The sequence below is a fragment of the Vitis riparia genome, chromosome 9 (assembly GCF_004353265.1).
Source record: "Vitis riparia cultivar Riparia Gloire de Montpellier isolate 1030 chromosome 9, EGFV_Vit.rip_1.0, whole genome shotgun sequence".
NCBI lineage: Eukaryota > Viridiplantae > Streptophyta > Magnoliopsida > Vitales > Vitaceae > Vitis > Vitis riparia.
In genome coordinates this window covers 7,467,816-7,493,713 of record NC_048439.1, presented here as the reverse complement: position 1 = coordinate 7,493,713, position 25,898 = coordinate 7,467,816, and the positions used below count along the sequence as shown (strand labels likewise).

The window sequence follows — 25,898 nt, the reverse complement described above, 5'->3', positions numbered from 1 at the left end:
AGAGCTAAGGGAGAAAACCTTATGCTTTCCGGTTTACCCGTGTAATTAATTATGGGAATCCGTCCAGTGACCGTGTTTCATTCCGGTCACCTTTTCCATCTCCCAAAGCTTTCCGGTCAACCATATCGTAGCCAGAAAACCCTCATCACGATCAACAATTTTCCGGTGACTTTTTCCGGCGATATTTTTTGACACCGACCACATCATCAGGAGCGCAAAGAGGAGATCTGCAACTTTTCTCAAAGCACTGGAGCCAAAAACCCACCCACGTGCCACTTTTCTCCGGCGGCCTGAATCCCACGCTTTGGCACGTGAGGGCGCGTGGCCCACTTTCCGGTGTCGAGCTTCTACTAGCAGGCTCGTCCGGCGTCGTCTTGCACTTCTAAGCCTCCGTCAGTCCTCTCCGAACCCTGCTTCTCCATTTTTTTGGCATTTCAGCCTCTGCGGGTCTTCTTTCCGCCTTCTCCGGCCTTCGACGACAGCTCCCTTCCTTGGCCGAGACCTGTGTGTGCCTTGGGAAGGCCTCTTCTTCATCTCCAGTCACTTTTCTCCTTTGTTTGGGTCTCAATATACCAGGTTCTTCTTCCACAGCTGTGATCCGACCTCCCTTTAGGGCTCTCTTCGATCCAAATGTGATTCAATCTCAGGTGAAGTGGATATGGCGACTAAAAATCCTATTTTTACATCCGTCATCTTTGGATCTCCTACTATCACATCAGAAAAATTGATTGGTGGTGAGAATTATCTCTCTCGGTCAGCGTCCGTGGAACTCTGGTTTATGAGATAAGGTTATGAGGATCATCTTGTTACACCTGAGGATGCTATACTTGATGTTGACAAAGTGTAATGGAAGAAAATCAATGCACAATTATGCAACGTATTATGACAATCTGTTGATCTCAAAATTTTACATCATCTTCGTGCCTACAAAACCTGCTTTAAATTCTGGACTCAGGCTATAGGATTATACACGAATGATATTCAACGATTTTATAAGGTGGTTTTTGATATTGTTCATGTGAGATAGCAGGACATGGATTTGTCTACTTGTATTGGCCGGATTGCGTCTCTTAAGGAGTTCTTAACTTTGATGCCCTTCACTAATGGTGCTGAAGCTCAACAAATACAGATTGACAAGTTTTTTATGGTGTTAACCCTCATTGGCCTCCGTTCAGATCTTGAGTCTATCCGAGATCAGATTCTTGCTAGTTCATCAGTAACATCATTGGATGATGTGATCGCTCGTCTCTTACGCCTCTCCTCTACTCAGACCTTGTCGACTGATGGTCCTTCAGATTCATTTGTGTTAGCCTTTCAAACTAACTCTCGAGGAGGACGTAGTGGCAATCGGGGTCGAGGACAATGTCCTCAGTGCACCTATTGTAATAAGCTTGGTCACACTTGAGATCGTTGCTATCAGTTACATGGACGACCTCCTTGCACTGCCCATATTGCTCAGTCATCTGATCCTCTACTATCTCGACCTGACTCCGCTGCGAGCTCCACATCTCAGAGTATCACCTTTACTGGTAGTGATTATGATGCCTATCTTCGATATCAAGCCCACATCAGCTTCTGTTGCTTATGTTGCCCAGACCGGTAATGTCTCTGTCTGCTTTACTCAGTCTCCTTCTCTTGGCCCGTGGATTCTAGATTCTGGAGCATCTGATCATATCTCTGGTAATAAACACCTTTTCTCCTCTATTACTACTATCTCTGCTGTACCTATTGTTACCTTAGCTAATGGTTCCCAAACTATGGCTAAAGGTATTGGTTTGACTCATCCTCTCCCTTCCCTACCTCTCCATTCTGTCCTTTATGCCCCTGAGTGTCCTTTTAATCTTATTTCCATCAGCAAAATAACTCGCACTCTTAACTATTCTATCTCTTTTTCTGATAAATCTGTGATCTTGCAGGACCGGAGTACGGGGAAGACGATTGGCATAGGGCGTGAGTCTCAAGGCCTCTATCACCTCACATGTCACACCCCAATTTTTATTTTTATTTTTATTATTATTATTTATTCTTCAACTAAACAATTGATACTCAAATACAGTATAAGTGCTCTCAAAAATTTAAATGTTGAGTTCCTACTTGAATTTGTTCAAAAAGAGAATATGGAAAACCTGTTATAAAGAGTACATCCTGTATTAAACATTGTGACTATTAAGTTAACAAAATATGTTTTGTTTCACAAAAGAAACTTGTACAACATTAATTTACATATACCAAACCCCATTGCTTACTACGGGTAGCCCATACTACAAGTGTATCTGACAAATATATACATTACATCATTCGTACAAAAGGTTTAGTCTTGATACAAAAGGCATGGCCTCAAAAGACTTTCAATATGAGCAAATAGCATCCAATCACAGTAAAGCATTGCTCAAGCATTATTTCCTGCATAGGTCTTCTGACCTGCATCTAGAGGTGGAAGGGATAGGGTGAGTTCACAACTCAGTAGGAAAGTTTATAACCATCCTAAGTATATCCTTAAAAACCATGAATTAAACGTTAATAGCATGCATGATAAACATTTCATAACCATTAACAAATGTGTAATCATGTCAAACATGTATGCATGTGTTTGTTGGTTTCATCATTGCTTTTCCCCATCCATCCTTTCACAACTGATAAATTGCTGACTCCCAACAATCTACACAGCAGATACAATGCTCCACAAGAAACTCGATCAATATAATAATGACTATTCTGGGACATCACCCAAGGGCAAGTCATATCCCGTGTCTTTTGGGACTCATACCCAAGGGCAGGACCAACCCCGTGTCTTTAGGGACTAAAACCCAGGGGCAGGACCAACCCCATACACCCACATCGGAGTGTCTTCCTCGAGGGCTTTAGGGACTTTCACCCAAGGACCCACGGTCCCACATAAACAATATATCAATTGATAATGCTTGTAGCATCACATAAACACCTCCCAGCAATCAATTATCTGAATATCATCTGTGATAACTCCATATCCTTCTTGCAATGCAACCCCACCATGAACCATTTCGACAACACAAACCATGAATCTTCATACCAATACACGTTCCAATATCATGGTAACATTTCAATGCAATAAAACAAGATGCAATGACACTTTAAAACATTTTATGAAATCATAGAAATAACATGAAATTCCAACAAATAATTCAAGGAAAGAAATCAAATACACCATAGAATAGCATAAAATTCCCTACCTTACACCGACTTCCTTTTTGTGTTTCTTCTAAGTAGGCGATCTTTGCCTATTACGAGGAACTGAAATGAAACAACATAATTTAGGTTTCCTAACCATGAAAATTTATATAGTTTATTGTTGCAAATTTTTAATTCTCACATTCTCTAATCTATATCCTACGTGTTTTCAGATCAAATTTGAATTGAATTAAACAATATTTACAATGCATATTAATTTCCCTAATTAATTACCAAATACTAATTCTTTTGATTTTCTTAAAGCCTAACCTATTAACAAATCCCAAGTGTCCAAATAACCCAATTCATCACATGTTTACTAATCTATATTTCAATCAAACCAAATTAAACAAAGATTTATGCTGATCTTACCATTAATAAAATACTTAACTTAAAATACTTTAATCTTTAATTAATTGTGATTTTTTAACTAAAACGGGTTTATAGCTAATTATACTCAACTTTTACACAATTTTTTACCGTTAATTCTTTTCAACATACCATTAGGAACCAAAATAAACGAAAATTACAAAATTAAACAACTTGCTTACCTCAAATCTACACTTTCTCTCTCTAGATTCTCTCTCTAACCCAAGTTGCTGCAGGTGAAATGGTGCAAAACGAGCTGCAGCCCCCTTATAAAGGGTCTCCATGCACCCAAGCACGAGGTGGCAGCCCACATGGCTGCCACCAATCCACCCAAGTAGAAGGTGGCATTCCACTAACTCCAATTTCCCAATTTTGCACTTTAGTCCTTCAAGTTATCAAAAATAAAACCCATAATTTCCCATTAGTCCTTTAGGTTTTCATAACCCTAATTAATCCCTAAGAACCTAATAAGCATGCTTAGATCATTAACTAATCCCACTTAACCTTAATCAAAGTTTAATTCATAATTAAACATGATTAGCACTAAACTAGTTTTAACATCTAATTAAGCAAGCTTAAAGTTAAGTACTAAAATAATCATTATTGCCTATTTAATTCATTAGTACTAGGTGTTACATCACATCACCTTCATCTCCTGCAGCTTGCATTTCCACCGATGCTCCTCTTCTCATTCACAGTCGTCTGGGTCATCCTAGTCTCTCCAAGTTCCAAAAGATGGTTCCTCGTTTTCCACTTTGTCATCATTTGCGTGTGAGTCGTGTTAGCTTGGGAAACATACTCGTGTCTTGTTCCCAAAGCGTTTGAATAATCGGGCAAAGTTTCCTTTTGAACTTATCCACACTGATGTTTGGGGTCAGTGTCGGACCACGTCTACTTTAGGATTTCAGTATTTTGTCACTTTCATTGATGACTATTCAAGATGTACTTGGTTATTTTTAATGAAAAATCGAGTTGAGTTATTCTCCATTTTCCAAAAATTTTATGTTGAAATCCAAACACAATTCAATGTTTCTATTTGAGTGTTACGCAGTGACAATGCTCGGGAATATTTTTCTACACCCTTTACTTCTTTTATGTCCCAACATGGGATCCTCCATCAGTCATCTTGTGCTCATACTCCTCAACAAAATGGGGTTGCTGAACGTAAAAATCGACATCTTGTTAAGACAACTCGTACCCTCCTTCTTCATAGTCATGTTCCTTTTCGTTTTTGGGGGGATGCTGTTCTTACAGCCTGTTACTTGATTAATTGTATGCCCTCATCTATATTACATAACGAAATCCCTCATTCCCTCCTTTTTCGTACCCAACCTCTTTATTTCCTTCCTCCTCGTGTCTTTAGCTGTACTTGTTTCGTTCATACTCTCACACCTGGACAGGACAAGCTCTCCGCCAAGGCTACGAAATGCATCTTCTTGGGATACTCTCGACTTCAGAAGGGCTATTGTTGTTATTCCCCTGACACTCATTGTTATTTTCTCTCCGCTGATGTCACCTTTTTTGAGGACTCTCCATTCTTCTCATCCTCTGAATCTCTTCCCATTTCTGAAGTATTGACACTTCCCTATATATCCCCCCCTTTAGATGCGCTCTCTCGTCCTCTTCAGGTTTATCATCATCGACATCATGCTGTTGCTCCTCCTCTCTCTTTAGCTGAGGTACCTGATGACTCACCTCCTGTCCCACCGATTTCTCCTACTCCGACCCTGTCATCTACTGACCATTTGCCTATTGCTCTTCGGAAAGGTAACCGATCTACTTGTAATCTTCATCCTATTTATAATTTTTTGAGCTGCCATCGATTATCTTCATCCTATTCTGCCTTTGTCTCTACTTTATCGTCTGTTTCTCTTCCTAAGAGCACTAGAGAGGCACTTTCTCATCCTGGGTGGCGACAGGCAATAGTTGATGAAATGGCTGCTCTGCACTCCAATGGCACATGGAATCTTGTTTACCTCCTGGTAAATCTACAGTTGGATGTCGTTGGGTCTACACAGTTAAAGTTGGTCCTGATGGTCAGGTTGATCGCCTTAAGGCACCCTTGGTTGCTAAAGGTTATACTCAGATTTATGGTTGTGACTATGGTGACACCTTCTCTCCTGTTGCCAAGATTGCTTCTGTTCGCTTATTTCTCTCCATGGCAGCTATGTGTCATTGGCCTCTTTATTAGTTGGATATTAAGAATGCTTTCCTTCATGGTGAACTTCTCGAGGAAGTGTGTATGGAGCAACCACCTGGTTTTGTTGCTCAGGGGGAGTCTGGTTTAGTGTGCAAGTTACGCCGCTCTCTATATGGCTTGAAACAGTCTCCTTGGGCATGGTTTGGGCGTTTCAGTTCAGTTGTTCAAGAGTTTGGAATGCTTCGGAGTGAAGCAGATCATTCAGTTTTCTATCATCATAACTCTTCAAGCCAGTGCATCTATTTGGTAGTTTATGTTGATGACATTGTCATTACAGGCAATGATCAAGAGGGTATCCAAAGACTAAAGCAACACCTTTTCAACCACTTTCAAACCAAAGACTTGGGCAAACTCAAGTACTTTCTGGGACTTGAAATAGATCAATCCAGTTCAGGTGTGGTTATGTCACAAAGGAAGTATGCCTTAGACATCTTGGAAGAAACAGGTATGTTAGAATGTAAACCTGTTGACACTCCTATGGATCCAAATGTCAAACTTGTACCAGGACAGGGGCAGTCTCTAAGAGATCTTGGGAGATATCGACGACTTGTAGGCAAACTGAACTACCTCACCATCACTCGACCAGACATCTCTTTTCCTGTGAGTGTGGTTAGTCAATTTCTACAGTCACCATGTGATAACCATTGGGATGCTGTGATCTGCATTCTATGATATATTAAAGGAACACCAGGCCAAGGTATGTTGTATGAAGACAGGGGCCATACCCAAATTGTTGGTTACATAGATGCAGACTGGGCTGGTTCACCCTCAGATAGGCATTCCAGCTCAGGGTATTGTGTTTTTATTGGAGGTAACTTAATATCCTGGAAGAGTAAGAAACAAGATGTAGTGGCCAGATCAAGCGCCGAAGCTGAGTATCGAGCTATGACTTTGGCAACATGTGAACTCATATGGTTGAGACAACTCCTTCAGGAATTGAGATTTGGAAAAGATGAACAGATAAAGCTAGTTTGTGACAATCAGGTCGCATTACATATTGCATCCAATCCGGTCTTTCATGAAAGGACCAAGCATATTGAAGTTGACTGTCACTTCATTAGAGAGAAGATTGCATCAGAGTGTGTTGCTACAAGTTTTGTTAATTCAAATGATCAACTAGCAGACATTTTCACTAAATCTCTCAGAGGTCATAGGATTAAATACATTTGTAACAAGCTTGGTGCATATGACATATATGCTCCGGTTTGAGGGGGAGTGTTGAATATAATGTATTTATAGTGTACGATCTTTCTTTCCTTTCTTAATATAGGTCACATATAGGGTAGTTAGTTCAACCTAACCTTGTATATATATATTTCTCTATTGTAAGAAGTTAAATAGATGAATGAGAATTAAAGTTTTCTCTTTCTCTCTCTCTCTTTCAACATGTTCTTTTGGTTTTTTCCAAAGTTCAAGGGGATTGAGACAAGGAGATCCCCTCTCACCTTATTTTTTTGTGATAGCCATGGAGGTGTTTAGTTGTCCACTGAGGAGGGCTATTAGTGGGGGCTACTCATCTGGTTGGACGGTGAGAGGTAGGAGTGGTGAGGGGATTTTGATCTTGCACTTGTTATTTGTTGATGATACTTTTGTGTTTTGTGAGGCGTCTCAAGACCAGATGACTTATCTAAGCTGGCTTCTCATGTGGTTTGAGGCTTGCTCAGATTTGAGAATCAATTTGGAGAAAAGTGAGTTAATTCCGATGGGTAGGGTGCATAATATAGAGGACTTGACCTTGGAGTTGGGGTGTAAAGTGGGTGGTCTCCCTTCCCGCTATTTGGGTCTTCCTTTGGGGCCCCCTTTCAAATCAGTGGCGGTGTGGGATGGCTTTGAAGAGAGATTTTGAAAAAGGTTAGCAATGTGGAAGAGACGGTATATCTCAAAAGGAGGGAGACTCACTCTAATTCGAAACACTTTGTCGAGCATGGCTATTTATTTCATGTCCATTTTTTGCATGCCAAGACAAGTGAGGTTGAGATTGGAGAAGATTCAGAAGGATTTTCTTTGGGGTGGTGGAGCTCTTGTGCAGAAACCGTATCTTGTTAGGTGGAACACAGTTTGCTTGGAGAAAAGGAAATGTGGTTTGGGTGTGAGAAATCTCTCTCTGATGAATATAGCTTTCTTAAGCAAGTGGAATTGACGGTTTGCCAATGAAAGAGGGGCCTTTTGGAAGCAAGTCATTAGTCAGAAGTCTGGTGAAGAGGATGGGGGGTGGTGCTCCCTTGAAGTGAGAGGTATGGTGTGGGATTGTGGAAAGCAATTAGGAAGGAGTGGAATTATTTGAGTGGTAGGTTGGCCTACCAAGTGGGTAATGGCAGGGAGTGAGATTTTGTATGGACAAGTGGTGTGGAGATGAGCCACTTTGTGAGTCATTCCCTTCCTTATTTACCATTTCTATGTATAAGGAAGCTTGGGTGGTGAATGTTTGGAACCCTGATGGTGATGGGGGTGGATGGGCCCCTCTTTTCTCAAGGGCCTTTAATGATTGGGAGGTAGAGTTGGTGGTGCGTTTTCTGCAAAAGATCCAAGCTTTTAGGGTGCACAGGGATGTGGAAGATAGAGTGATTTTGACAACTTTGAGGTGTGTGACCTTTTTGATCAAGTCTCTTTATTCTATCTTGGAACCCAGAGATTCTCCTTTGTTCCCTTGTGGTAGTATTTGGAGAGCGAGTGTGCCTCCTAAGGTGGCTTTCTTTGCTTGGGAGGCTTCTTGGGGGAAAGTCTTAACTTTGGACCAACTTCAAAGGAGGGGGCACTTTTTGACAAATAGTTGTTTTCTATGCCTCTCTGAAGTAGAGACGGTGGATCACCTTCTTCTTCTTTGTGCAAAGACTCGGACTTTTTGGAATCTTCTTTTCTTCCTCTTTGGTGTGTCTTGGATTTTTTCTTGTTCAGTGAAGGAAACTCTTCTTGGGTGACATGGGTCATTTGTGGGTAAAGCTCGTAAAAAGGCTTGGCAAATGACTTCTTTATGTATATTTTGGACAGTATGGAAGGAAAAGAATATGTTAGCATTTGGTAATGAGGAGCTTTTGCTCCAAAGATTGAAAAATTCTTTTATATGTAACCTTTGGGCTTGGATTAGGGTGTCTATAGTTTTGAACCATTTTTCGCTTGTAACCTTCATTGATTGGTTAGGCTCTAAGTAAGGACAAGTGATGTTTTTTGTTTCTATCTCTCCTCCTCTGATTTGAGCCTTTTGACTTCTTTTATATACTTCCTGTATACTCCGAGGGCATTGTTTTTGGTGTCTCCTTTTTTCTTTATATACATCTTTTCTTTATCTATCTAAAAAAAATAAATCTCCTAAACCATACTCTGAGAGATTGTTTTTAGCCATATCATGCCTTTCATAATCTAGATAGTGGAGTTGTTTCTACTAATATTTATGTGGGCACCATCTAGGTTCTTTTTTTGATGGGACATGATCCTAGCTTATACAAAGTTAATAGAGATGGATTGTTATGAAGGTGGAGATTCTGGCTATGTTTGAAAGGTTGGGGAATTGATACAGTGGAAGGTTATGCCTTGATGGTCATTTAGTAGGTCAGGAAAAGGGTTATGCCATTATGGATCTATGGAGATGCACCCTTTAGAGGTGGAGGATTATAGTTTGCTTTGATTTCATGAGTGTTGTAAGATGCTACCAAGGAAATGGACTTTCTGGTGAAAGGAGGATTTATTCCCCTACTATGGATTTTTGTCTGTTTGTGGAGGGGTTGTTTGCTTTTCTTTATTTGTTTATTATATTTTTTATTTACAATGATGGATAGGAGTTTCTTTTCTCTTTCTGTTTGAAGGACTCCTTGTCTTGATTGTCCTATCTATCAATTTATGGGAGCTTTTGAAACATCAAAAAACTATTCTGTTTTGAAAAATGTCTTCAGTGAATAAACAGTAACCATGTTAAAATAAATTATCTCTTTTAAAATGATTGGAGTTTTAAGTTTGTTATTCTTGGTGTTCTAGTGCTAAAATTTTTGTCTGTTGTGTTTTGTTGATCTTGTGGGATGGCCTTCCCATCTCCCTTTCTTTTCTTAATAAAACCTACCATTCATAAAAAAAAAAAAAAAAATAGGAGGAAAGGGGTGGAGAAATATTTGTCAAGAACCGATTATAAAATCTTTATTTTTTTTTAATTTCTTCATTTATTCTTTTTAATTTCTTCATTTATTCTTTTTAATTTCTTCTTTTGTGAAGTAGCTTCTAAATATAGAAATCTGTGTGTTCTGGCGATATATTTTGTTTGACAGGTCACAGGTCATCATGGACAAGTATGATCATCTACCTTTTAAAGTTGGGCAATTTGCTGAAGCTAGATCTTTTCTTCAAGGTTTTCGTGGTGCATGGTTCCGATGCAAGGTATCTATGTTATGCTCACTAACGTTTGATATTCTGCGAGTCTTTGTTCTGAAACTATATGTTATACTATGATATTATCAATGCAGGAGTTTAAAATCTATGTCTAAGTTGTTTATTTATTTAATTTATGTACATGTAACCAAGTTCTTCTGGTTCACAAAACTAGGAACAAATGAAGATGAAACTTGATCTATGATTTTATTTTTTATTTTCTATTTTTACTTCCTTTTTTTTATTTATTTGTTATTTCTGTCTTGTATTGGTTCTAGAGTGTTGCACTAAGTCCCACTCGTTGCCTATGAAAGAACATTAATGCTTGTTGATGATCAAAACTTTGATTTTTTTCATAATCCTTCTAATATGTGGTATACCTTTTCCAACTGTAAAATAGATCCACTTCCAAAGGTGCTTACTTCATCAGGAATATTATGCATAAAATGCATTTTTCTCTCTTTCTCCAGTTGGAATTACTCTTCACTATGGGGGCTTTCTTTTGATAATAAATAGATTAAAGAGCACCTAACAAAAGGGGTGAAACCCATGTGCACGCAAAGTATATAAAGAGTACCCCAGGGTGGAAAAAAAAAAGGCAGGGAGGCTACATCCTGATCCAAATCCAAGCTATTCACAAAATCCAACAAAGAGAAATTTACAAGCCTTAAGGGAATTGTAGACCAATCCAAGGGGGACTTGAGAAAAGTCTCTTTTAATTTTGGATCAGAAAGCTCCTATTCTTTCAACCTTGTGCCATTCTACTCTCCAAGTACTGAAAAACAGGCATAGGGAACCATTTTCCAACTTTCATGTGTCACTTTTGTAAATTGCAACCATACCAACTCAAAAAAGAGCAACAAATCCCAAAGCATCTGTGTTTTATCATAATGAATTAAAATATGTTTGCCAATCCTTACTGGCCTTATTTAAGCTACACCTATTTACCAAAGACCATCCCCTCCACTTGAGCTGGTTTTCATTAGTTAGGATCTTCTCCCAAGTTGCTTCCCAAAAAGAGGGGTGCATGAACACCTTAGCAGTAAACTATCAAGATTTCTTTGAAAACAAGGCCTCATAGATTTGGATGTTACAGACTACTAAAGTAATAGAATGCTTTTGAAGCTCACTGAAATTATATTGCAAATCACATTATATAAAAATTTATGGACAATGGTGCGCATTAATAGAAATGGCAACCTTAAGTTAGTTTTAGTTACTCTTACTTATCTGCCCTAGCATATAATTGCTTTGATCTTCTACCTTTTGAATTTTGCATTATAGAAACTTCTACAATGGAGCTGTGTCATGTTCAAAACACACATATATGGCTTTGAAAAGAGTGGACTTTTGTTGGGCATCCCTTGGATGAATTTGGAAAACTTTAGATACGTTATCTAATTTCAGTTCTGATTCATATTGATAAAAGTTGTAGAGAAGGATGAGAAATCCTTCTCACAAAATACAAAACTTGATGAAAGTAAGAGTAGACTCCTCCACTATACATACAAGCATGCGCAAAATAACTCAGAAACTGAAATCAACTCCTCTCAATGTTATCCACCCCTTTTGAACTATAAAACGAAAGCCAACTTAGTTGAATAACATTAAGTGGAACTCCCCTAAAAGTGACAGTACAAGAGGCCCAAAGAGAGGAGTAGAAATGAAGTAGATTCCACAACGTCCCTTCCATGCTCCACTTTTCCTAAAAAATCCTAGCATTTCTCTCTTACTACACAATCTAAAGAATAGTCAGGCAAGCAATTTGCCAAAGAGTCTTGCTTTAGATTGAATTTCCCAATCCTTTAAAAGAGATAATCATCATGTCTCCAATATTCTTGGGCAACACCAAACCATTGGCTAAATTGAAGAGCTTATTGTCACAAGCTGATTCAAATGAGCCTCCCCATGGCCTTATATAGAGCAAGGAAGCTTCTGGAGACTCCTAGAGTGGGAAGAGTGTGGAAGGTTCTAGAGAAGCCTGGAGGAATCCACACAATTCTACACCATGGTGGAAGACACGAGAGGAGTCCGGGGCTTTCTAGAGAAATCTAGAAGACTCTTGTATATACTTGTATATAGGCTTGTACCTAGAATGGTGTAGGACATTCTAGAATAGTCTTGAGTTGTAAGGAACCCTCCAAGGTTCCAGAGAGTACCATTGGTGCCTATAAATAGGTGAGGGCCTCATTTGGCCAAGGCACCAAGGAAGTGAGCATCCAAGCACTTGTAAAGGCTTTCTTTAAGTTAATAGAGCTTCCATTCTTTAAGGAGTTGCCTACCAAGCTTCCTAGGCTTTTGAGTCGCGAGTGTCTTAGCCTAGCAAGCTAAGCATTGAAGAAGCAAGGCTGACTTAGCAAGATCAAGCGTCTTGGCTTGTCTAAGTGCCGCACGAGCTTAGTGAACGACTAAGTTCGTGACAAGTGGTATCAGAGCGCGTTTACGAGGTGGGCATAGCAAAGGAAGCATGTCGGGCTCTAACGTGGAGGAGACTAGCGAGCAAACCCGTGGACGGGAGATGGAGCATACCGCACGGGGCCGAGGCAGGAAGGATAAGTCTCGTGACGCCTTAGCCAACATGGAGGCAAGGCTAGCCAAGGTGGAGCTAGCCATGGCGGACACCCGGGAAGGGGTGGACTTGATCGAGCAAGGCATGGAGAAGGGCATAGAGGATCTAAGGGAGCAGATCCAAGACCTTCGCGAGGGCGTGCTAGGTTCACAAGTTTAGCCGGTGTCACACGAGGAGTTCATGTCCTTCCAAGACAAGGTCATGACCATGTTCGCTAGTGTGGAGTCAAGGATGGAGCCCTTGGCTGCACGCATGGATGTCCGAGACCAAGAAATTCGTCAAGAGCTGGCCATCTACAAGACTGCGGTGTCAGCATGAGTCATGGCCACTCATGAGGCACCAAGAGTGGAGGTGCCCAAGCCACACACGTTCAGTGGCAAGAGGGATGCTAAGGAGCTGGACAACTTCTTGTGGCACATGGAGCGTTACTTTGAGGTAATTGCATTGACGGATGAAGCCACTAAGGTACGCACCGCGACCCTTTACTTCACTGATAATGCTACTCTATGGTGGCGTCGACGGTTTGCCGACATAGAGAGAGGGACGTGCACCATAGACACATGGGACGCCTTTAAGAGAGAGATCAAGAGGCAATTCTATCCCGAAGACGTGGCTTACCTAGCAAGGAAGAGTCTAAAGCGTCTCAAGCACACGGGCTCGATCCGTGAATATGTCAAAGAATTCTCTACTCTTATGCTTGAGATACCTAACATGGCCGAGGAGGAGCTACTGTTTAACTTCATGGACAACTTACAAAGTTGGGCTGAGCAAGAGTTGAGGAGACGTGGTGTCCAAGACCTAGCCACGGCCATGGCGGTAGCCAAATCCTTGGTGGATTATAGAAGGGGAGACTCCTTCAAGCCCAAGCCACCACCAAAGGGTAACCAGGCCAAAGGTGGGGGAGACAAGAGGTCGCAAGGCCATACTTCTAAGGAAGGGTCAAGCAAGGGCCCTAGTGGCAAGGATGGCAAAGGCAAGGACAAGCGGAAGGAGTTCATGCCCAGGACCAATTGCTTCCTGTGTGATGGTCCGTACTGGGCACGGGATTGCCCTAAGAGGAAGGCTTTAAACGCTATGATTGAGGAGAAGGAGCAGGAAGGCGATGCTAAAGTGGGATCGTTGCAGCTCCTAAATGCCCTTAAGGCCAAGCCGATGCCTAAGACGCCTCAAAGCAAAGGGCTGATGTATGTAGAGGCCCTTGTGAACGGGAAGGCCACCAAGGCCCTGGTGGATACAGGTGCCACTCACAACTTTGTCTCGGAGGATGAGGCAAGAAGGCTGGAGCTCCAAGCATTCAAGGAAGGAGGATGGCTCAAGGCAGTTAACTCAGCTGCCAAGCCATCACATGGGGTAGCTCGCGGGGTGACTATGCACATCGGCACATGGGAAGGAAGGGTCGACTTCACAGTGGCACCCATGGACAACTTCAAGATAGTGCTAGGAATGGACTTCTTACAGAAGGTCAAGGCCGTGCCACTACCTTTCTTACGCTTAATGGCTATCCTAGAGGAGGAGAAACCATGCATGGTCCCTACGGTCACTGAAGGTACGCTCAAGACCCCTATGCTATCCACTATGCAAGTAAAGAAGGGGTTAAAGAGGAAAGTGGTGACCTACCTCGCCACCCTAAGGGAAGAAAGGGATGATGGGTCGGGAGAACCCATGCCTAAGGAAATTGAGGGGGTCCTTGATGAGTTCAAGGACGTAATGCCGCTCGAGTTACCTAAGAGACTTCCTCCTAGAAGAGAGGAAGATCATAAGATTGAGTTAGAGCCAGGAGCCAAGCCCCCTGCTATGGGGCCATATAGGATGGCACCACCCGAGTTGGAAGAGCTAAGGAGACAACTCAAGGAGTTGCTAGATGCGGGGTTCATCCAACCATCCAAGGCTCCCTATGGCGCGCCGGTTTTATTTCAGAAGAAGCATGATGGGTCCCTACGAATGTGTATAGATTACTGGGCACTCAACAAGGTGACGGTGAAGAACAAGTATCCCATCCCGCTCATTGCTGACTTGTTCGATCAACTTGGAAGGGCAAGGTACTTCACAAAGCTGGACTTAAGGTCAGGCTACTACCAAGTCAGGATTGTGGAGGGAGATGAGCCAAAGACTACATGTGTGACCAGGTATGGCTCATATGAGTTCTTAGTGATGCCTTTCGGACTCACCAATGCCCCAACAACGTTCTGCACCCTCATGAACAAGATCTTCCACCCATACTTGGACAAGTTCGTGGTGTTGTACTTGGATGACATAGTCATCTATAGTAACACTCTAAAGGAGCACGTAGAGCACTTGAGGAAGGTCTTTAAGATCTTGAGGCAGAATGAGCTATACGTGAAGAAGGAGAAGTGTTCGTTTGCTAAGGAGGAAGTGAGCTTCCTTGGGCATCGCATCAGAGATGGCAAGCTGATGATGGATGATAGCAAGGTGAAGGCCATCCAAGAATGGGATCCACCAACCAAGGTACCTCAACTCAGATCTTTCCTTGGTTTAGTTAATTACTACCGGCGGTTCATAAAGGGTTATTCGGCAAGGGCCGCTCCACTCACTGATCTTCTTAAGAAAAATAAGGCATGGGAATGGGATGAAATGTGCCAACAAGCCTTTGAGGATCTGAAGAAGGCTGTGACTGAGGAGCCAGTGTTGGCACTACTCGACCACACCAAGGTCTTTGAGGTACACACAGATGCCTCAGACTTTGCTATTGGGGGAGTCCTTATGCAAGAAAGGCACCCAATCGCATTTGAGAGTCGCAAGCTGAACGACATGGAGAGGCGTTACACGGTGCAGGAAAAGGAGATGATCGCTATCGTCCACTGCTTGCGCACCTGGAGGCACTATTTGCTAGGGTCTCACTTCATAGTGAAGACCGACAACGTGGCCACTAGCTACTTACAAACACAGAAGAAGTTGAGTCCTAAACAAGCTAGGTGGCAAGACTTCCTGACCGAATTCGACTATACGCTGGAGTATAAGCCAGGAAGTGCTAATCATGTGGCCGATGCCCTAAGTCGCAAAGCCGAGCTAGCGTCCATGACGAGTCAGCCCCAAGAAGACATAATGGATCTTCTAAGGGAGGGACTGCAACATGATCCAATGGCCAAGAGCCTCATCGCCCTGGCTCATGAAGGGAAGACTAAGCGGTTCTGGGTGGAGGACGGCCTACTCTACACTAAGGGGAGACGACTCTACGTGCCTAAGTGGGGGAACATAAGGCGAAATTTGATAAAGGAGTGCCATGACACCAAGTGGGCTGGGCACCCTGGGCAACGACGCACAAGGGCACTACTTGAGTCGGCTTACTATTGGCCTCAGATACGGGATGAGGTTGAGGCCTATGTGAGGACTTGTCTTGTGTGCCAACAAGACAAGGTGGAGCAACGACAGCCTAGAGGCCTGTTGGAGCCACTACCCATAGCAGAGCGTCCATGGGACAGTGTCACCATGGACTTCATCATCGGGCTACCCAAGTCGGAAGACAGTGGGTCGATCATAGTGGTGGTGGATAGGTTCTCTAAGTACGCGACCTTCATAGCAGCCCCGACTGACTGCACTGCGGAAGAGATAGCGAGGCTATTCCTAAAACACGTAGTCAAGTATTGGGGGTTGCCAAAGTTCATCATCAGTGATCGCGATCCGCGTTTCACTGGGAAGTTTTGGACGGAGCTCTTCAAGCTTATGGGTTCGGAGCTTCACTTCTCCACAAGCTTTCACCCACAGACGGATGAGCAGACTGAGAGGGTGAACGCCTTACTGGAGCTCTACCTAAGGCATTTCGTGAGTGCCAATCAGAAGGATTGGGCTAAGCTGCTAGACATAGCCCAATTCTCATATAACCTGCAAAGGAGTGAGGCAACCAATAAGAGCCCGTTCGAGTTAGCCACAGGGCAGCAACCGTTAACTCCTCACACTCTAACGATTGGCTACACTAAGAGAAGTCCAGCGGCTTTCAAGTTCGCAAAAGGGTGGCACGAGCAAACTGACATAGCACGCTCATACTTGGACAAGGCCGCTAAGAAAATGAAGAAGTGGGCTGACAAGAAGCGACGACACACGGAGTACAAGGTCGGAGACATGGTACTTGTCAAGCTCCTTCCTCAGCAATTCAAGTCCCTAAGGCCGGTGCATAAGGGCCTTGTGAGGAGGTATGAAGGACCCTTCCCCATACTTGGGAAGGTCGGCAAGGTGTCCTATAGAGTCGAGCTGCCCCCGAGGTTAAAGATTCATTCTGTCTTCCACGCAAGCTACTTGAAACCCTATCACGGAGACAAGGATGATCCAAGCCGAGGGTTGTCTAAGAGGGCACCTACAGCGGTCGTGACCTCCTATGATAAGGAGGTAGAACACGTCATCGCAGATAAGGTCATCAAGAGACGAGGGGTACCTCCTGCTACGGAATACTTAGTGAAGTGGAAGGGACTACCAGAAAGCGAGGCTAGTTGGGAGCCAGTAGAGGCACTATGGCAGTTCCAGGAGCAGATCAAGCGGTTCTGGGCAGAAGGCGCGACGAGGACGTCTGCGGCATAGGTGGGGGAGAGTGTCACAAGCTGATTCAAATGAGCCTCCCCATGGCCTTATATAGAGCAAGGAAGCTTTTGGAGACTCCTAGAGTGGGAAGAGTGGAAGGTTCTAGAGAAGCCTGGAGGAATCCACACAATTCTACACCATGGTGGAAGGCATGAGAGGAGTCCGGGGCTTTCTAGAGAAATCTAGAAGACTCTTGTATATACTTGTATATAGGCTTGTACCTAGAATGGTGTAGGACATTCTAGAATAGTCTTGAGTTGTAAGGAACCCTCCAAGGTTCCAGAGAGTACCATTGGTGCCTATAAATAGGTGAGGGCCTCATTTGGCCAAGGCACCAAGGAAGTGAGCATCCAAGCACTTGTAAGGCTTTCTTAAGTTAATAGAGCTTCCATTCTTTAAGGAGTTGCCTACCAAGCTTCCTAGGCTTTTGAGTCGCGAGTGTCTTAGCCTAGCAAGCTAAGCATTGAAGGAGCAAGGCTGACTTAGCAAGATCAAACGTCTTGGCTTGTCTAAGTGCCGCACGAGCTTAGTGAACGACTAAGTCCGTGACATTATGCCAAAGCCCCAAAGTTAATGCACAGTGTTGAAAAAGATGGTTGATCAATTCTCCACTTCCTTTATATAAAGATTTGTAGGGTCTTCTCACCTATAGCAAGTCATTGGTATTTACCTTCTTATGCACCACTAACCAAGCAAAGACCTTAACCTTTGAGGGGATTTTGATTTCTGAACAAAATTAGCCAAAAAGAATGGGATTGGATTTCAGGAATGGGACAAGACCAAAAAGAAAGATTTTACTGAGAATAGGCTAAAGGAGGATAAAGACCAAACCCTTGAATCTACAACGGAGGGAGATAAGTGCATTGAGATAAGTGAAGACATAAGTCTTTTTCAAGAGAATCAATTTCATTATCAGTGAGATTGCGGTGGAAGTTAAAATTCCAAGAATATAAGTAGGAATTACCAAGGATGGTTGAGATTTTTCATTGAGATAAATCTATAGAGTTTTGAAAATTGGGAACATAGAGGTTGACTTTTCCACCATAAATCTTCCTAGAATCGGATTCTCTCCCTATTCCCCACCATAAAACAGGTGTGTGGGACAAATTCCTGAAAGACTTGTGTAATAGCCTTCCAAAGACATTTGTGTGACCATCTAACCAAAATGTTGACATCCCATCCATTAGGATGTGTTCCATAAATGCTCGCAATAACTTGATGCTAAAGACCACAACTTTCCTTAGGGAACCTTCGTAGCCACTTCCCTAAGAGAGCATTAGTTCTCAAAGAAGTCTTCCCTCTCCCCAAACCTCCAAATGCATTTGGCTTCCACACTATGTCCCAATTGATAAAATGATCTCTCTTGCCATCCCTAGTCCTTGATTAAAGGAAGTCCCTTTGCGTTTTCTCAATCTTTGTGGCCACGAATGCTGTGATCTTGAAAAGAAAGAGAGAGAAAATAGCTAGGAATGTGAGTCAAATATGGACTAAATTAAGGTTATCCTCCCCCCAAAGACAAAAAAGCCTTTTTCCACCCATCCAACCTCCTTGAGATTCTATCAACCACTAGATCCCAAAATCCTATTGTCTTTGGATTCTCTCCTAAAAGCAGACCCGGATAAGAAAGTGGTCACATTGAAACTCTATAATCAAGCATTGTGGCCAGCCTGAAATCAACTGCTGGCTTACAATAATATCGGAAAGAGTGCTCTACTCTAAATTTATTTTCAACCCTAATAACTTCCCAAAAACCAAAAGGATTAGCTTAAGGTTTTGTAGAATTTTCGGAGAGGCTTTTGAGAAGAAAAATGGTGTCATTTGCAAATTGTAAAAGAGACACTCAAGTCCTATCCCTATTGACAATGAAACCCTTAGTTAAACCACTTTCCTCCATTCTGATCGACATTGAAATTGGGCTTATTGATAGAGTACATATTGGTTTTATCCTTTTTTTAACTGTTCTCTTTCTCTAATATGCTGCCACCTCCATCATTTGATTCTTCTCTAGGACTTCTTTTCCCATGTCAAGCCCCAATTCACATTCTTATATTCTCACTTGCTTTACTGGACTAGATTAGATCTGGATGGCACCTGCTTTTACCAATCACCAAGTCCAATGCTGTGTGGCATGTCCTTGCAGGATGCCTAGTGTCATTGTGGTTTTTGTTTAATGAAAGATCTAACTTATCCTCTCATTTTTATGTTTGAGATTGTGGTTGTTTCTTTGTGAGTTTTATTACCGGTGATTTGATTTGGGGATAATCTTTTGCTAACACCAGAAATTTTCCCACCATTATGTCAATGTTTTTCTTCAGATAAAGGAGATTAGCTTGAGAAAAGGTCACATTGGCCATGTCTTGGAGTATATCGATTTTCCTGATGAAAGTAAGCATGCTATATGGTTTTGTCTTCTCTAGTTGTTGCTTTGCATTGATGAATTATCTTTTGTAGGTTATAATTGTAATAAATTTAGCATATCCTAATGATTTATCTTATTTAGGTTATACTTGCTCGAGATTTATCAAAGCATAATATATGGTACTTTGATAATTTTAGCGCATAAAATTCTGCTGCCATATAGTTGATGGATTTTATATTGAACTGTTAAAAAGTCGTATGCTTGTGCTTGCTTAATAAAATTATAGTTAGTGAGTAGAAAAAGGTGGAAAACTTAGTGCTTGTGTGGATGCACTTCTTATTTTCTATTTTGAAAATAGAAATCAGTAATAACTTTTATATAAAATATAATGACTCTTATATAAAAAGTATGAACTTACATTATGTCCTGAAAAATTACTTTTAAAATTTGATCTCAATTAAAATTTTTTAACGTCTCAATTTTTTAAATAGTTTTTAAAAATCATTATCTTTTTAAGATAAGTCTTAAAAAGTTTGTGTATTTTATATATGAGTGACTATCATGTTTTGTTTTTTAAAAATAGGAAAAGAAGTATATCCAAATAATGCCTTAATATTTTCCTTTCAAATACTCGATTAATATAAAAGGTGGTAGTTTTTTCCTTCCTAAAATTATAGTGCTAGGACTACTTGGATGGGTGAGTACTATGCTCCTATTTATGTGAAATTTTATCATTTTTAGTATTGCATGATGTGCACATTTCTTTTTAATGCATCTGTGCAGAATTAAATTGGACAAAGTTATATCAAAAGCCCCCAATTTCTAAGAGCAAGTCGAAGGAGAAAAGAAGGCAATTGATGTTACGCCCTTGCTTTCCACCCATCTATCATGTAAGTCAAAAGCCAGACATCAATACGATCACAGAAGTGATAGTTTTAGTCAATGATGTCTGGAAGGTGGGGGATGAGGTAGATTGGTGGACTGATGGTTGTTATTGGTCTGGAAGAGTGACACAACTATTGGGTTATGACAAAGTTAAGGTAATATTCCTTAACTGATCCAGTTGTTTGCCCTAATTATGGAGTGTGTTGATGTGAGCTTATTATTATGATTGTTCCCTAAGTCTCAGATATGGTTGAAATTTTTTTTCTAAAATTTTTGTAGAAGATTCTATGCTATTTGTCAAATGGACTACTACTATATATACAAATCCTATCATTTGGTATAATTTCTCACATTTGACTTCAACAGTTTACTTAGGTGGTTGCATTGTTGCCATTGGAAGGTCACTACTCAGGTTTTCTAGGATTTCTTCGGTCATACTCGTTTTTTTGTGGGTTAAAAGGATGAAGATCTGTTTTCGGTGTGTGTGTGTGGGGGGGCGCATTGACCTCTAGTTCCTAATTTCCTAATCTTTGTAGAGTTGTGTCAATTAGAAATTCTCTTGTATCATCTATCCTTGGCTCCTCTTCCCCTTTTGCTTGGAACTTTGACTTTTGGCAAAACTTCATTGACTCAGAGATGGAGTATCTTGAGAGTCTTATGTTCATTCTTACTTGTGTGAAACTCTCATGGTCTTCCCTAGACATGAGAGTTTAGTCATTATCGTCTTCAGGCTTATTTATAATAATATTGTTCTTCTTGGCCTTATCCACTCAATTAACTCCAAATCTTCTTGCTCCAGCAAAATTCATATGGAAATCAAAAGCCTCATTAAAGGTCTAGACATTTGCTTGGTTAATTGCTAATAAGAGGGTTAACACTAATGACTTGCTTCAAGTAAGAATACCTTTCAAATCCATCACTCTTAATCATTATGCTTTGTGTATGAGAGGTGGAAAATCATTGATCACCTTTTTTACATTGTCTGATGACTTTGGAACTATAACACAAGCTATTTGGATTAGCCAAATTGGATTGGGTCCCTCTTAGAAGTATCAATGACATGATGATTGTTTTCTTTAGAGGTTTAGGGAGTGTTATTAGAGGCAAAGTTCTATGGTAAATCACTTGTGTTACATCAATTTGGTTAGTATGGCAAGAAAGAAATGCAAGGCTATTTGAGGACAAGTGAAGGACCTCAGAGATGATATGAGACCTAAGTTAATTCTATTTGTCTTTTTGAGCCTCTACCTATTTGTCTTTTTGGGCCTCTACTACCGCAACTTTCAAGGGCATTCCTCTTAATGTTTTTCACCTTGATTGGAATTTGTCATGTAGATTGAAAGGATTAAAATAAAAAAGAGGGGAGGAATGCTTCGAGACTTTTTGTTGTAGTAGTATGAAACCCAAAGGAATGTTGATACGCTTTTCTTTGTATTGTCTCTCGTGGCACGCTTTTGATTTGTACTTGAGAAGGTTTCTCCATCTCTATTTGTTATCAGATTTTGTAAATTTAGGAAGGATTTCTCATCATTCACTTGTTCATTTAATCCATTTTAATGAATATGTTTGTTTTTGATGAAAGAAAAAAAAATAAAAAATCCTAGAATGAAGTAAGTAAATTAGAATCTAGATGTTGACTTTTCACACTCCCTTTTAAGTTGGTTCAAAGATTTTTATCATACCAAACTTTCCTTATTAAAGATTGAAACACTTGATATGACAATCCTTTTGTGAGAACTTTTGCTAAGTGTTCCTATGTTGTCATGAATGGATTACAAATCGAACCACTCTTTAATTTTTCCTTGATGAAGTGTCTATTAATTTCAACATGTTTGGTTCCATTATATTAGATTAGGCTATGAACAATACTAATACTTGTCTCCTTGTCACAATTTAGCTTCATATGATTCACTTTTTTCATCCTTAAATCTGCTAGAAGAATTTTTCGCCATGGTAATTCACAAATTCCTTGTGCAATTGCTCAAAACTTAGCTTTAACACTTGACCTAGCTTATGACTACTTGCCCTTTTCTTTTCCAAGTCATTGGATTTCCTCCATTTTGAATATGTAATTCCTTGAAGTAGACCTCCTATTATCAATGGATCCATCCCAACATGCATTTGTACAAGCCTTTACTAACACGCGATCTTTCTTGGATTACCCAGTGCTGGTTATTGTAGGTGTGGTCAGCACCCCAAGGTTTGGGTCCCTATAGAGAGTCCTAAGAGCTTAGCCATGGAAGGTTCCTCGATTATCCAAAAAAAAAAAAACTAAAAAAAAAAACTCGATCTTTCTTGGAGAACAGATGGCATTTCCCATGTGTGCCTTTTAAGTTTTTCAAAATTTCAAAGACTACCTTGATATGAGCTTCATTTGTTGAGCACATAAATTGGCTAACTACATTGATTGCAAAAATAGTGTCAGGTCTCATATAAGTTGATCAGATTAGCTTCCTAACTAATCCATGATATCGACCTTTCTCAACTTGTTTGCTCTCAACACGAGCTCTTAGCCTATGGTTTCTCTCAATCAGAGTATCACTAGGTTTACACCCCATCATGCCAACCTCTTTTTGTGATCTTGCAACCTTGATTACCAAAAACCAAGATCCTTGGTCTTAAACTCTTTAGCTCAAAGTTGCTTCAAATTTTCCATCTCATGTGTATTGTTTTCATTCAAGATATGTTATGTGCTTACACTATAAGAATAGTTCTCTTTCCATCCTTAGAGTGTCTAAAAGCTATGGTATGGTCATCTTGATTTTGATCATACCCATATTTGAAAAGAAATTATGTAAATTTTTCGGACTTGGCTCTAAGCAACCGCTTGAAACCATAAAAGGATTTTTTAAGCTCACAAACCTTTCCATTTCTGTATATCTGCTTAAAACTAGGTAGGGGATTCATATACTTTCTTCATTTCACCATGAAGAAATGCATTTTTTACATCTAATTAAAGTAGTGGTTATTCTAGATTTGCAGCAAGAGATAACAGTATCTTGATTGAATACATCTTAGCAACCAGGGCAAATGTTTTTCGATGGTCAATTCCATAACTTTTTTGTAAAGCCCTTTGCTACAAGTCTTGCCTTATATCTTTCAATTGATCTATTTACCTTATACTTCAAAGCAAACACCCATTTGCATTCAATAGCTCTCTAGCAAAGCAAAGAGTCATTAGCTCCCAAGATTACATATGTTTTCTAAAAGCACCATGTTCAGATCAAAAGATTGACCATTTTTCTTCAACCTATCTCCTTGAGAATACACTTGCAACTCATTGGATTTTTCAGTTTCCTTCCCCACCATAAGTAGCTGATCAACAGATGAAGTTTTTTCTAGGTTAGTTTTGGCCATAAGCGAGGTGGAAGGTGGCTATAATGTAGGAAAAGGATTAGCAACAAGTCTTGGTAACACCTCACCATCCCAAAAATGATTTTGCACACTATTGCTATTCCCTTAAAGAGAGGCTTTGGGTGAAATAGGATTGTGACTCAAAGAAAATGACATCCATAGTAACAAAATCTTTCTTAGAGGATGAAAATGTTTATATCCTTTTTGAGTGGAAAAATAGCCAAGGAAGACGCATCTAAGTGGACTAGGATCAAACTTATCTTGATGATGCTTTTGGAAATGAACAAATGTTGTACCACTATAAGCATTTGTTAGAAGAATGTTGACTAGGTGGGATGTTGGAAAAGCGAGTTTAAGAGAGTACACAAGTTTTAAAATTGAGGATTTGGGTAGGTATTCTGTTGTTGAGATAAGAGGCTATTAGGAAAACTTCTCTTGACAAATATTTTGGTGCTCCCATGGTAAATAACAAAGTCCGAGCAATATTAAGTAAATGTTTATTTTTCCTCTTAGCTATCCCATCTTGTTTGGGGGTATCAACATAAGATGTTTGATGAACAATCCCATTCTCACTCAAGTAAGTAACCAAGGTAGGAAAAAAAAGTTACCCTCCATTATCTATTGGAATAACTTAAAGTTTAGCTTGATATTAGTTTTGAATCATTTTGTGAAGGGTTTGGAACACTATGGTTGTTTTGGATTTTTCTTGGATAAGGTAGACCTAACATACATAGGTATGATCATTTATAAAAGTAAGAAACCACTTTGCTGTTGATACATTGGTCGCATGTGAAGGACCCTAAATATCACTATATATGAGTGAAAAATGTTCAAATAGTTTGTAAGTTTGGATAGAAAAATAAGTATAATAATGTTTAGACCATTTACACAATTCACATTGAAAACAAGTAACCTTTTTATTCTACAAAACATTCAAATTTGGAGAACTTGGATGTCCTAATCCATGATGCAGCAATTTAATTTAATTTCATCCTTGCAACATGGAAAAGCACCAATATCAGTAGCTTGAGACAAACATCCAAAAATATCTAGGTCCTTCTTGAAGTAATAGAGTTCACCTCTCTAGCATTGCCAATGAGTAAACAAGCCTTAAAATTCCTAATGAGTAGGAAAAAATTTAGCCGCATAATTAAGATCTTCCATCAATTTTCTAATTGAAAAAAGATTATAAGCTAGGTGAGGAACATGCAACATTGAATTTAAGGTCAGGGTTTAAAAATAGTAATAGAACCCTTTCCAATAATAGTAGAAAAAGAATCAACAACGATCTTAACTTTCTACCTAAACAAATAACATAACTAGAAAATAAACTTGATGCACAACACATGATTTGTTCTACTTGAATCTATGATCTAAGATGAAAGAAATTTTGTCTTGATACATGAAACTACCTATAGGGGAGGGGGGAGAATAGGTAGTCCAAGCAATTAACCCCAAATTTAATTTTTTTTATTCCAATTATCCAATTACAATCAATATATTATTGATCCTATGCACAAGATTTCCAAATGCATAATAAATACAAGATATAACATGGAAAAAGCATTTTTTTTTTTTGATAAGTAAAAGTATTGTATTACGAAGAGGTGCTAAATTAACGGCCCAAGTTGTATAGGAAAGAGACACTCACCCCTTTAGAGCTAAAACAAAAAACTGTCCAACAAGATATACAAAAAACAACCTCTCCCTCAACAGGAACCTACCCAATCAATGAAATCCATTAACGTCGAAGGACCATTGTTTAGACCAAAGTAAGTAAACAAAAGAAGTTTTCAGCCTTTGGATGGACAACACACCATCTTCAAAGGCAATTCTATTCCTTACCTTCCAAAATGACCAAAACAAGCATAAAGGGCCTGCTTTCCAAATTGTCCTACGTTTTTTTACCCACAAAAGACCCATTCTAATCCAAGTGGGTTTCCCTAACCAAGGAAGGAAACACCCAAGACGCTCCAAACAAAGTAAAGAACAACTTCCACACATCCCTTGTCTTTTCGCAATGGAGAAGAAGATGGTCAATGGATTCTTCATGCACTTGGCAAAAATAACAT

At 40.2% G+C, this 25,898-nt stretch overlaps 1 protein-coding gene and 1 long non-coding RNA gene across 2 annotated transcripts in view; one reads left to right on the top strand and one right to left on the bottom strand.

The window, feature by feature from the left end:
- Positions 1-1,324: 1,324 nt before the first annotated feature.
- LOC117922561 overlaps positions 1,325-25,898 on the top strand; it is a 42,560-nt gene continuing 17,986 nt past the window's right edge. Inside the window, exons 1-5 of the mRNA XM_034840708.1 lie at positions 1,325-1,680; positions 1,917-1,950; positions 10,030-10,138; positions 19,544-19,613; positions 20,371-20,627. Coding sequence (XP_034696599.1) covers positions 1,425-1,680; positions 1,917-1,950; positions 10,030-10,138; positions 19,544-19,613; positions 20,371-20,627 — 726 coding nt within the window. The 5' untranslated portion in view covers positions 1,325-1,424. The remainder of the gene's footprint in view (positions 1,681-1,916; positions 1,951-10,029; positions 10,139-19,543; positions 19,614-20,370; positions 20,628-25,898) is intronic.
- On the bottom strand, positions 2,365-3,883 carry LOC117922562. Its single transcript, XR_004652496.1, has 3 exons — positions 3,759-3,883; positions 3,210-3,270; positions 2,365-2,427 (listed from the first exon to the last, which is right to left on the bottom strand). It is a non-coding gene; the product is annotated as an uncharacterized LOC117922562 (long non-coding RNA).